The sequence below is a fragment of the Callithrix jacchus genome, chromosome 8, assembly GCF_049354715.1.
Source record: "Callithrix jacchus isolate 240 chromosome 8, calJac240_pri, whole genome shotgun sequence".
In the NCBI taxonomy this organism is placed as follows: domain Eukaryota; kingdom Metazoa; phylum Chordata; class Mammalia; order Primates; family Cebidae; genus Callithrix; species Callithrix jacchus.
The window spans coordinates 14,456,687-14,468,761 of record NC_133509.1 but is presented as its reverse complement, the minus strand read 5'-3'; the positions used below and the strand labels follow the sequence as shown (position 1 = coordinate 14,468,761).

Below are 12,075 nucleotides of genomic sequence, written 5' to 3'. Positions count from 1 at the left end.
TGCTCTTGGCTGCCATCCTCCACACTGCTCCTGTTCACAAATGAAGGTGAGCTCAAGCTTTTATCTCTTGGTGGAAGAGCATGGATTTAGGAAGCAGGTGTCTCATAAGCATTTGGGACTTTCAGTTCAGCGTATGGTCAGTTGCACACAAAAGTAAGTTTCCTTAACCTTTCTTTTAGGCTTCTGTGGAAGTGCAGATGAGCTGAATAATGCTGTTATTTCATGAACTTCACAATAACAGGAGCCACAATTTTTATGCAATGAAGTATTTGAAGACCACTACTTGTTTTAACCCCAAGAATAATTTGCTGAAATAGGGCACAGAGGGAAAATATGAAACTGAACTATATATATTTTTAGTCATCAAATAAGTTGGCAATAAAATAGAAAAGATTACATGGAGAAAAGAAAAGAAAATCCCACCTCAGTTATCTCTCCTTTTACTTTAAAGAAGGAGGAGAAGTGAGAGTGGAAATTCATCCCTGGGGGTTTAACTGGCTGGCAGCAGCTTCATATACTGCTCACAGCAGCAGATCCCTATATCCTTAAAATACATCTCATTTAATGCCAATATATTTTAAAAAGCAACTGAGTTTACACATAGCACCAAGTGATGTGCTACAATAAAGCAGCACAGGGGTTAAATTAAAAGTGGTGGAAATAACTTGGCCAAAGAAACTGGGAGCAAAATCAGTCCATAGGTTTTATTTAGACATCTGGTTTTTCTAGAAGAATTAGGATTCTTGAGGTTCTCTCTCATTTGATTGATAGATTTTGTTTTTTTTCTCATTTTTAAGGTGTGCACTTTATTCAACTGGTCTCAAGTCAGTGTACAGGTAAGCCCTGGCTGCCTCCACCCACTCCCAGGGAGACCAAAAGCCTTTATACTGCTCGAGGGACAAAAAAGGGGTAGCCAGAGGCTAAAATCTTTCAAAATAAAACAAAATAAAAAAAGTATTAAGGCGAAATTTAAAAATTTTTTCATTACATAATTTACAACAAAAGCAATGCTGTTACCTCCCCTGTGTGGACTCGGGAGAGAACTGGGCCATTCTCCTTAGAGAGAAGTGGGGTGGCTTTTGGGAGGGCAAGGGACTTCCTGTAACAATGCATCTCACGATATTTGGAATGACTTAAAAAAAACAATGTACACAATCAAGTCCTCGGCCACATTGTAGAACTTTGGGGGATGCTCGCTCCAACCGACTGCTGTCACCTTCACGGTTCCAGTTTTTAAATCCTGAGTCAAGCCAAAAAAAATAACCAAAACAAAACAAAAAAACAAATAAAGCCATGCCAATCTCATCTTGTTTTCCGCGCAAGTTAGGTTTTGTCAAGAAAGGGTGTAACGCAACTAAGTCACAGTCCGCCTAGAAGCATTTGCGGTGGACGATGGAGGGGCCGGACTCGTCGTACTCCTGCTTGCTGATCCACATCTGCTGGAAGGTGGACAGCGAGGCCAGGATGGAGCCACTGATCCACACAGAGTACTTGCGCTCGGGAGGAGCAATGATCTTGATCTTCATCGTGCTGGGTGCCAGGGCGGTGATCTCCTTCTGCATCCTGTCAGCGATGCCAGGGCACATGGTGGTACCGCTAGACAGCACTGTTGGCATACAGGTCTTTGCGGATGTCCACGTCACATTTCACGATGGAGTTAAAGGTAGTTTCGTGGATGCCACAAGATTCCATGCCCAGGAAAGAAGGCTGGAAGAGTGCCTCAGGGCAGCGGAACCGCTCTTTGCTGATGGTGATGACCTGACCATCGGGCAGCTCATAGCTCTTCTCCAGGGAGGAGCTGGAGGCCGCCGTGGCCATCTCCTGCTCGAAGTCCAGGGTGACGTAGCACAGCTTCTCCTTGATGTCACACACGATTTCCCGCTCAGCTGTGGTGGTGAAGCTGTAGCCGCGCTTGGTGAGGCTCTTCATGAGGTAGTCAGTCAGGTCCCAGCCAGCCAGGTCCAGACATAGGATGGCGTGGGGGAGGGCATACCCCTCATAGATGGGCACAGTGTGGGTGACCCTGTCACCGGAGTCCATCACGATGCCAGTGGTACGGCCAGAGGCGTACAAGGAGAGCACAGCCTGGATGGCCACATACATGGCTGGGGTGTTGAAGGTCTCAAACATGATCTGGGTCATCTTCTCACGGTTGGCCTTGGGGTTCAGGGGGGCCTCAGTAAGCAGCACAGGGTGCTCCTCAGGAGCCACACGCAGCTCGTTGTAAAAAGTGTGGTGCCAGATCTTCTCCATGTCATCCCAGTTGGTGACAATGCCATGCTCGATGGGGTACTTCAGGGTCAGGATGCCTCTCTTGCTCTGGGCCTCGTCACCCACGTAGGAGTCCTTCTGACCCATGCCCACCATCACGCCCTGGTGCCTGGGGCGCCCCACAATAGAGGGGAAGACGGCCTGGGGAGCATCGTCACCCGCGAAGCCAGCCTTGCACATGCCGGAGCCGTTGTCGACAACAAGTGCAGCGATATCATCATCCATGGTGAGCTGGCGGCGGGTGTGGACAGGCGACGGAACGGCAAGGGCAAAGCTCTGTGCTTGCGGGGCGGACACAGTCTCGGCGGTCGATAGATTTTGTTTAAAATAGATCCTAATATTTTATTCCTGTTAAGAACTACTGTAGATTACTTTGTTATAATTATATTTCATTAATAAAGATGATAAAATATGTAATATCCAATTAAGAGATCAGCCTATAAACTCTGAAAAATGTTTCTGTATCACCTTATAAAATTACAAGGCAAATCAGGTTTTTTTGACAGCAGCATTCCACTTTTCTTGTGGGTTAAAAATAGCTAAAATTTTGGTGATATCTAAGAATACTACCTAAAATATATAACAATCAATCAAGTTTCATAAGTCCTCTTTTCAAAGAGGTTACTCCACAATGTTTAACTGTCTTACTGTTCATATTACCAAGCCATAGATTTTAAAATAGTTTATAAATATTTTGTGGTCAAAAACATTACTGCAAGGCCATCCTTTCTGTAATCACCAGTTTTGAAAAGGCAATTATTCCCACGTGTGCAAAACTGCATAAAGAACAGACCGCTTACAACTACAATATATTATGCAGTTATCAGCTACTTAGCTTTCATTTGAAGGGTTCAAACAAGTTAGTGCAGCCCCAATTGGCTAGTGGCATGGTGTAATTATTTGTAGAGCTAATTCTACAGCAAATTTCCTATGGAAAGAGAAAAAGAGGACAAGGCTGCTACTTGTGTTAAATGCCTACCTGAACCAGACAATCCTACCATCTGATTTTGACTAGAGAATCTGTTTCAACTCTGGAAATGAAATTACTAAATAGATTCGTTTCTTTGCAGTATATTTAGAGAAAAAAACTTGTTTCACTTTTATCCACTTCAATTTTTTTTTTTTTTTGAGATGGAGTCTTGCTCTGTCGCCAGGCTGGAGTGCAGTGGCATGATATTGGCTCACTGCAACCTCTGCCTCCAGGGTTCAAACAATTCTCCTGCCTTAGCCTCTCGAATAGCTTGGACTACAGGTACATGCCATCATGCCTAGCTAAGTTTTGTATTTTTAATAGAGACAGGGTTTCACCATTTTGGCTGGGATGGTCTCAATCTCTTAACCTTGTGATCCACCCACCTCAGTCTCCCAAAGTGCTGGGATTACAGGTGTGAGCCACCATGCCCCGCCTATCCACTTCTATTTTTATGAATTGTATAGGTAAGTCTCTGGCACTAAGACAAAGAAGTTTGTGGCATCTAGCTGAAATCATATTTAAGGACTCCCAGGGATGTGGTACACAAAAAAAGGGTACCCTATATCCTTAAAAATATATACACGGTTTGAGAATTCTGTCTGTGGAATAGGTAGGAGATGACAAGCTTGTTGTTACTTAATTTAATGCCCACAAGCCATTTTTATAAAATCCAAAGCACAGATTGTAGAATCAAATAGTATATGATCTAAGGTACTGTCCTCTTTTGAAAGTGTGCAATTGAGAAATGCTCAATTGAGAAAAATATCTGTGCTTGTCCTTATCTCTTAGCAATTACATAATTGGCAGTTTTTCTTTAAAAAGGGTAGCATGTTGTTAACAAACAAAAATTGCTACATTAGGGAAGACCTGCATATGTATTATGCGTTTATTTAAACTGAATATGAGTAATCTAGAAGAAAATTAGTTTTAATATCACATTTAAAATAATGTTTTCTATTTATAGCTTCTTTGACCAGATAATTCTCCAACTTAATTCATTTTATTTTAATTTTTTTAGAGACAGTGTCTCACTGTCGCCCAGGCTGGAATGCAGTGGGATGATCATAGCTCACTGTAATCTCAAACTCCTGGGCTCAAGTGATCTTCTCACCTTAGCCTTCTCAGGAGAAGGGATACAGGCCTGTGCCACCATGCCTGGCTAATTTTTAAAATATTATTATTACTATTTTTTAAATGGAGTTTCACGCTATTGCCCAGGCTGGAGTGCAATGGCTTGATTTGGCTCACTGCAACCTCTGCCACCCAGGTTCAAGCAATTCTCCTGCCTCAGCCTTCCAAGCAGCTGGGATTACAGGTGCCTGTCACTGTGCCCAGCTAACTTATATATTTTTAGTAGAGACGGAATTTCACCATCTTGGCCAGGCTGGTCTTGAACTTCTGACCTCATGATCCACCCACCTCAGCCTCCCAAAGTGCTGGGATTACAGGCATGAGCCACCATGCCCGGCCTTGAAATATTTTTAAAGAGACAGGGTCTCGGGCCAGGCATGGTGGCTCACATCTCTAATCCCAGCATTTTGGGAGACCAAGGTGGGTGGATCATGAGGCCAGGCTTTGAGACCAGCATGACCTGGCAGACATGGTGAAACCCCATCTCTTCTAAAAATACAAAAATAAGCCAGGCATGGTGGTGGGTGCCTGTAATCACAGCTACTCGGAGGCTGAGGCAGGAGAATTGCTTGAACCTGGGAGGCAGAGATTGCAGTGAGCCAAGATCACACCACTGCACTCCAGCCTGGGCGATAGAGCAAGACTTTGTCTCAAAAAACAAAACAAAACAAAAAAAAAGAGACGGGGTCTCACTATGTTGTTCAGGTTGGTCTTGAACTCCTGGCCTCAAGCAATCCTCCTGAAGGGCTGGGAACTCCCACTTAATTTATATTCCTTTTTGAAATTTTAAGACACTTTCACTCAATTTTTTTTTATTACCCAGTTTACATAATGATTACTTTTAAATTTTTACTTCTTCGGAGACTCCTTTGTATCAAGCTTCTCTCAGAGCTGACTGCATGGAAATTTTTAGGAGGGTCAGAGGTGGGAGTGCAGGAGTAAAGAAGTATGTGTCTATCAGGCCTTTGTGCTAAGCAACTTTGCAAAGTGGGGGCCCTGTTTCTGGCTCTCATTTTGAATAAAACAGAGAAAACAAAACAAAATTTCCCATATAATATCAGGTCAGGTCTACAATTAGTTGCAGAAGCAAAGGCTCTTGTACCTTATTCGAAGGACTCGAGTCAACTAATTGGGTCTGCAATTAGCCTCTTCAGTTGCAATCAATTACAAGCGCAATTTCTGTGTGTGAACTAATTTTGTGTGTAAAAGCAGTCTCACCAAAACAAAAGCCTAACTTAGAAAAGAATTCAGATCTGTCTTACCTTACTTAGATCGTAAGAAGAAACAAATTTCTTTCATGAACCATGAAAACCAAAACTAAAAGTCTCTGTGCAGTGCAAATATTTTCTTAACTTTCTGTAAGTACTTAGATCTAAGTATTCCAGAATCTAGAAAAGATTGCCTTATTTTGTTACTACTGATATTTTACTAATTTAAAAATAATTATATTTATATAGTAACTTAAAAGTTTTTTCTTTTCATATTACCGTTCAAATGTGTTATGTTTCTATACTACACATAAGTACACAAACTGGTTATACTCACATATGAACATGAATACACTACAATCCAGAATTCCGTTACAATAGGTCACTTAATGCATTGCTCTACTTAAAAGACTTTAACAAAGAGCTATATGAATGTAACATGGAGATTCAATGCGTTGTGCTGTTTGTCAAAACTCTACCAAGTTAGCTTTGGAAGTGTGACCTCACCAAGGAAATTTAATACACTAGGTAGACACAAAACAAAACAAAAACAAAATAGGCAAACAAATCCCAAACATGTTGACAGCAGCTCATGTCTTAAAAAGAAACTCCAATGCAAATTTCTGAAATTCCAAATGTCATTTTGGCATACCTATTTTACCAGTGTGCTTCAGACAACAGCTTTTAAGTTCCCCAATTCATAAATGTAATTAAATAATTACATTAGTGCTAATTAACATGAAACTGCAGATTATTTAAGCGCAAAAAACACTATTCAACTTCTTAATTATTCTTGTTCACACAGCATTTCCTTTTGCTCAGGCGCCCTAGGTGCAAATAAAGCATCCCATCTGCTCGTAATTAGAACTAAATAATTTCAGAGAATGTAGCTTATCATTTTGACTGCACATTTGATTAAAAACAGTGTACAAGCAATATCCTGGCTTATTGGCGTAACAGCAACAATACATACAAGCCTGTGTTCTTCTATCATTAAAGAAGATCGAAAACATTATCTGTTATTTCAGGGGGGAAAATACAACTTTTTAGTTCATTTCATACAGATGAAAGCGAATTACAGCAAATCACCTCTCCACTGAATAGCAGCCCCCACATAATGACTTTATTTGCTTAATCCCCAAATTAAACGCCGTTTCGAGCGAGGGCCCTGTGTTATTACTCTCATCATGTCGAGAACATTTTCCTGCCGAGACCAATTTGAATAAAACAAGGGGCCTTCCTTGAACTCAATCAAGGAGCCATAATGTGGTGGGTAATAGAGGTTGCTGATAGATTTGCAGGCAAAAGTGTTATACCTAATGATGGGATATGGATAATAGTCCTCCTGGAGGTCCTGATGCGATTCCAGTTGGCTGCCAGATGCTAAAAATCAAGAAGAGCATTGATCAGTGACAGGAAGCTGTAGTGGATTCATCTAGTCAAACTTCAGCTGTTTTTCCACTGTACAGTTAAGCCAGGCATAAATTATATTAATTGATTTAATTACATACTTAAAACATCTTCCCCAATTAATTTAATTAGGTGGCTACATGATGCTACTGGCAGGGGAAGATTAGAGGCAGCTCACTTAATTAACAGAATATGAATGAAAAAAAGAGAAAGCAAACATAAATGAAATTGTGAGCACTAATTAAAAGGCTGTCTGCAAACTTAAATACTTTCTGACAAAGTGGTGACAGCAATGCAGACGAGAGAATTTTTTTTTTTTCTGAGCAAATTAAAGTGCCAGAAGGTATATATAGGGAGAAAAGGTAATGTAGTTAAAACATTGATTTTCTGACAGAACTACCACAGCCAAAGTGAAGGGACTTTTTTTTTCTATAGAAAAATTGCAACAGATTTTGCAGGCACGATAGCCAGATTCCTGATTAGGGCTAAAATATGATGCACAAACAAACGTAGGTTTTGCGCATCATACGTTGAGGGGAGTGAAAGGGAAGAGAGTCTGAAGGGGGAGGGTAGTTGGAGAGAGAAAGGGAAGATAAAGAGACAACTTATTGCAATCACTCAAGCACGAAATGTTTAGAAAAAGAGGTCTGCCTTAACAGCTGGCAGCCATGTGAACCTTGGCTCGAATGCGGAAATTCTCCAGGTGTCTCTGACGTGATTCCTTTAGTATCTTCTTTAGTCGAGTCTTATGGCAATGTAACAGCCAAGCAATGGCAATCACACCTGATGCCCACTTCTGCTGGCGATGAATGAGGAAGAGCTTTCTTGCTTTGTAGCATTTCCATGTGGCTTGGATCTTTATGGCGGCCTCCGTCTCTCCATCTTGGCCCTTGTACCTTTGGCCTGGAAGATTCATCAGCATTTGAACATGAGCTGGGTCCTCTAACACTGAGAGAAAGTCATATCTGGTAAGTTTATTCTTCAGCTCAAACTCTGGAAGGAGGGCCACCAAATGATTCCCTTTAATTTTGACTTCTGGTATTGCATAGTTCCTGAGAAACTTCATGACATGTTCCAAGAGAGAAAAAATACCTCCCCAAGCTAAGTTAAAATGTTCCTTGAATGCTAAGAAGTCTGGGGCTGTATTGTCTATGACACCATCATAAATTAAAAAGTCATAATCCCATGGTGATTTCAGGACTCTTGAAGGTGTTGTGACTTTCATGGCCTGTGGAATAAGAAATATGTTTAAGAAGTGAAAGATACTATGATCTCCTTTAAATGAGTGGTTAAGACACACACTATCACATTATCATTAAGCATTCAATGGTGGGAAGATATGAATCCTAGTACTGATTTAACACACACACATTATAATATAAAAGTCTGGCTAGTATATATTACTGAAACTCATTACCAGATAGATATCTTAGAGATCACTCATATCTATTAACATTTTTATAAAAGTATGATAAAATTGTACAAGGAAACTGATCATAAAAAATTGTGCAGTTAGTTTACTTTGCTAGTCACCTGACCCCTAATCTGTGTGATTTCGTTTTTACACATGCACGCATGGTCTGAGAAGTGTTGCTGATTCTCTGTTCATAATTTATCTACCAGTCTGAAAAACAGGGTGAAGCTTTCTTTGCAATTCTTAGGATAACTTCAAATGTGCCCATTAAAAGTTGTTTCTGACTTCATAAAAGATCATCACTTTTTAGCATTTTACAGTTCTTCTGCCACCTTCTCTTAATATCCAGAGGTCATTTTTACAAGGAACATTATGTTAACATGTTATCACCTTTGCCATTCTTAGGTTTCTCTTGAGAAGCGTTTTTTATTCTTAAGTCTGGTGTCTTCTTAGGAACGTATCTGGGGCTGTCCCCAGGTGGATTAGAATCAGAAATCTGATAACAAAACCAAGGGAACATTTGCTTTTCATTTCACTTCTATCTGTATGGACATTTTAAGCCATGGAAATATTTGATTTATAATTGGCAAGAGGGGTTTTCTAAGAATTGGATGTTGAGCAATTTTTCTCCTCTTTACAATTTCTATGTTAAAAAATAATAAATGCTATTTAAAAAATCAGATCAGAGGTTGTTTAGATGACAACAGCAGTGCATGTCACCCCCACTTAAAAAAAGGAAAGGGAAATTTTGTTGTGTCAATGTCCACTCTGTAGCCACTATATTTCAATTCTCAGAACCTATTATACTGAAAACATAGACACTCTGCCCATAATCTAAATGTTCCTAATGGCTTGGAGGGGTTGGAGGAGAGGAAGGGTACAGGCTTTCAGGCCCTGAATTCTTGTCAGTAAACCTGGTATTAATTTACTGTAATAGTTATTTCTCGCTTAGGGATATAGGGAATAGATTGTTTTCAATATGTCAGTATTCTCAGATGTATAAGCCCATCGTTACCAAATTGTAGGATTATTATTACTCTTTGCATTTTGAAGTTTTTACAAAACTCAAAGAAAAAATACTCCAGCAATTTATCAACAATGATTATGCCACAGCACTGTGTTGAGTATTACCAGATTATTCATGCATTTTGTTTACTAAATAAATGTTAACAGAGTAATTTTCAAATTCAAGGCAGAAAATTGTCTACAACTAAGCCAAGAGCTGTATTTCCAATAAAAGCACAATAAGCAAATGTAAGAAAAAAATCCTTCAAATTATTTTTCTTTTCTCTGGTCTTGGGTGGTGGGATAATTAATTAGACTGCCATCTCAAGTAAAAATGCTGAAAAACAAGCGTTAAGTCCCTAAGTGTGAATTTTCTTTCACTTTAGAAGCAGACTTTAAACAGCAGTGAGCTTTAGTGTACTTTTGAGTTGTTTATAAGGCATAAAAATGAGGGAAAAAAATCTTCTCACCAAGCTTCTAGCCCTTTCTGATCTAATCAGGGTGCCAGAAAAGAATGCAAGCTGCTTGGTAGATGAAAATAAATTCTTTCTTCTTGGATGGGCAAGAGAAAGTTGGAGAAGTAATGCCTTCTGTAGCAGCCCCCAGTGCTGGCTGGAGGAGCTGCCACTCCTGGTAGAAGACAAGTGGCACATGTTCCAACAAAAATGGCCTATGGGCACGTTGCTGCCTTTCTTCAGGAATGGGCTGTGATAGTAGGAAATGGGATTCAGAGAATGACAGTGCTTCATCAGTGAGAAACAGATATGCAAAAGAACCACAGATGAACATGTTTGGAGCTGGCTGGTCCTGCCAGTCACGTGTGATTCAGTCAACAGGACTCGGACTTCTACAAGAAGCAAAGCTATGAATGGGAGATTTGCCAGAGGATCTTGTCTCCTTGGCAATATTAAAATATTTTTCAAACTTCTTATCTTCACAGAGAGTCATGTGGAATTAGGACCATCTATGAAAATGGGACTACCTTGGGAGAAGTTGAGAAAGAAGAGGACTCACGTCTCTCTCAGACAGTGTCTTTCCATGGGGTTGGTCTAGGGTTTTTATGTACATCAACAAACGCATTTTAGACCTTCTGAGAGAATAGCCTTGGGTGGTGGTGGGGGTAAAATTCATCAGTGGCTATTTTAGAACAAAGGGATGATAGCTTTCTACCTTCTTGGATGATATTCCAGCAAAGACCTGTTCTCAAAGGAAACACACTCCTGGACATCAAACAGACCACTCAGGCACTGGGAAGCTATGGGCTTGGAGTCAGCTAAAGCATAACTGTAGTACATCTGCCACAGAGAATACCACACTTGGGAGCCCTTTAGACTTGGAGCAAGAAAAGACGTGCCTCTCAAGAGAAAGCCTTCCCAAATTAAAGCAGTGCATCAGCATTGTGAGATCCACTGAGCAGGTAAAGACAAAGCTGCTTCACAGCCTGCTAGCAATAAGAGTCCTGATTAAAGGTCATGCCATGCTTCAGGTTCTGGCTCCTTCTGTTATTCTTTCTTTATTATTTATCACCGTGAACTTGTCTACTACTATTTGTTGGCTTTCTTTCTTCTTCCTTTCCTTCTTTTTCTTTTCACCTCCCTTTCCTTTCCTCCTTGGTCCCTCTCTCCTTCCCTTCCTTCCTTTTCCCTTCCCTCTCTTTTTCCCTTCCTCCCTCTTTCTTTCCCTCCTTTTTAAAGATGTGCTATCCTCCCAATATGATATTACTGACTTAACAGCAATTTTTTTCCTTTTTTTTTGCAACAGAGTCTTGCTCTGTCACCCAGGCTGGAGTATAGTGGTGCGATCTTGGCTCACTACAACCTCGGCTTCCCAGGTTCAAATGATTCTCTTGTCTCAGCCTCCTGAGTAGTTGGGATTACAGGCACATGCCACCATACCTGGCTAATTTTTGTGTTTTTAGTAGAGATAGGGTTTTACCATGTTGGTCAGGCTGCTCTCCAACTCCTGACCTTGTGATCTGCCTGCCTTGGCCTCCCAAAGTGCTGGGTTTACAGGCGTAAGCCGTTGTGCCTGGCCCATTTTTTTTGCCTTCTAGCTGAGATGGATCTCTGTTGAAACACTGCATTCTCACCTGGTCCTTCTTGGGTCACAACCATACCTTTGTGAGATGCCTGTGTTCACTAATTGGCCTACACAGCCCAAACCTGTGGCCTAATTATAAGCATCTTGCTCTAACTAACTAGCTGGGAAACATTCTTCGCTTGCAAATTGTAATCACTAATTAGATAACTTTGAGAGTTTCTGGAGCAGTTATTTAGGCAAAATTCTAAATCCAAAACAAAAAACAGGAAAGCAGGATGATGATTACTTATGTTAATAAATCACAGATGTGAAGCAAAAAAGATAGACCCAGTGTTGCATTCTAAAATTTAGAAATACTAGCTGGGCATGGAGGCACACACCTGTAGTCCCAGCTACTTGGTAGGCTGAGGTGAGAGGATTGCTTAAGCCCAGGAATTCGAGGGTGCAGTAAGCAATGATGATGCCACTGCACTCCAGTCTGGGTGAAAGAGCGAGCCCCTGTCTCGCAAATAAATAAATAAATAAAATTTAGAAATAACTACCACAGCCAGGCCTGGTGGCTCATGCCTGTAATCCTAGCACTTTGGGAGGCCAAGGCGGGTGGATCACGAGGTCAAGAGATC

At 40.8% G+C, this 12,075-nt stretch overlaps 1 protein-coding gene and 1 pseudogene across 13 annotated transcripts in view; both read right to left on the bottom strand.

The window, feature by feature from the left end:
* The window catches only part of IQCH (IQ motif containing H), a 293,872-nt gene that overhangs the window by 135,798 nt on the left and 145,999 nt on the right, over nucleotides 1-12,075 (bottom strand). For all 13 annotated transcript variants that reach the window (XR_013520764.1, XR_013520762.1, XR_008474182.2 and 10 more), the window contains 2 exons: nucleotides 7,670-8,221; nucleotides 6,900-6,966 (listed from right to left, as the gene is read on the bottom strand). Coding sequence is in view for 4 of the 13 variants with exons in the window: in XM_035258984.3 (XP_035114875.2) it covers nucleotides 6,900-6,966; nucleotides 7,670-8,221 (619 nt within the window). In the remaining 9 variants the exon portion in view is untranslated. The remainder of the gene's footprint in view (nucleotides 1-6,899; nucleotides 6,967-7,669; nucleotides 8,222-12,075) is intronic.
* Nucleotides 818-2,520, bottom strand: LOC100394166 (actin, cytoplasmic 1 pseudogene; annotated as a pseudogene).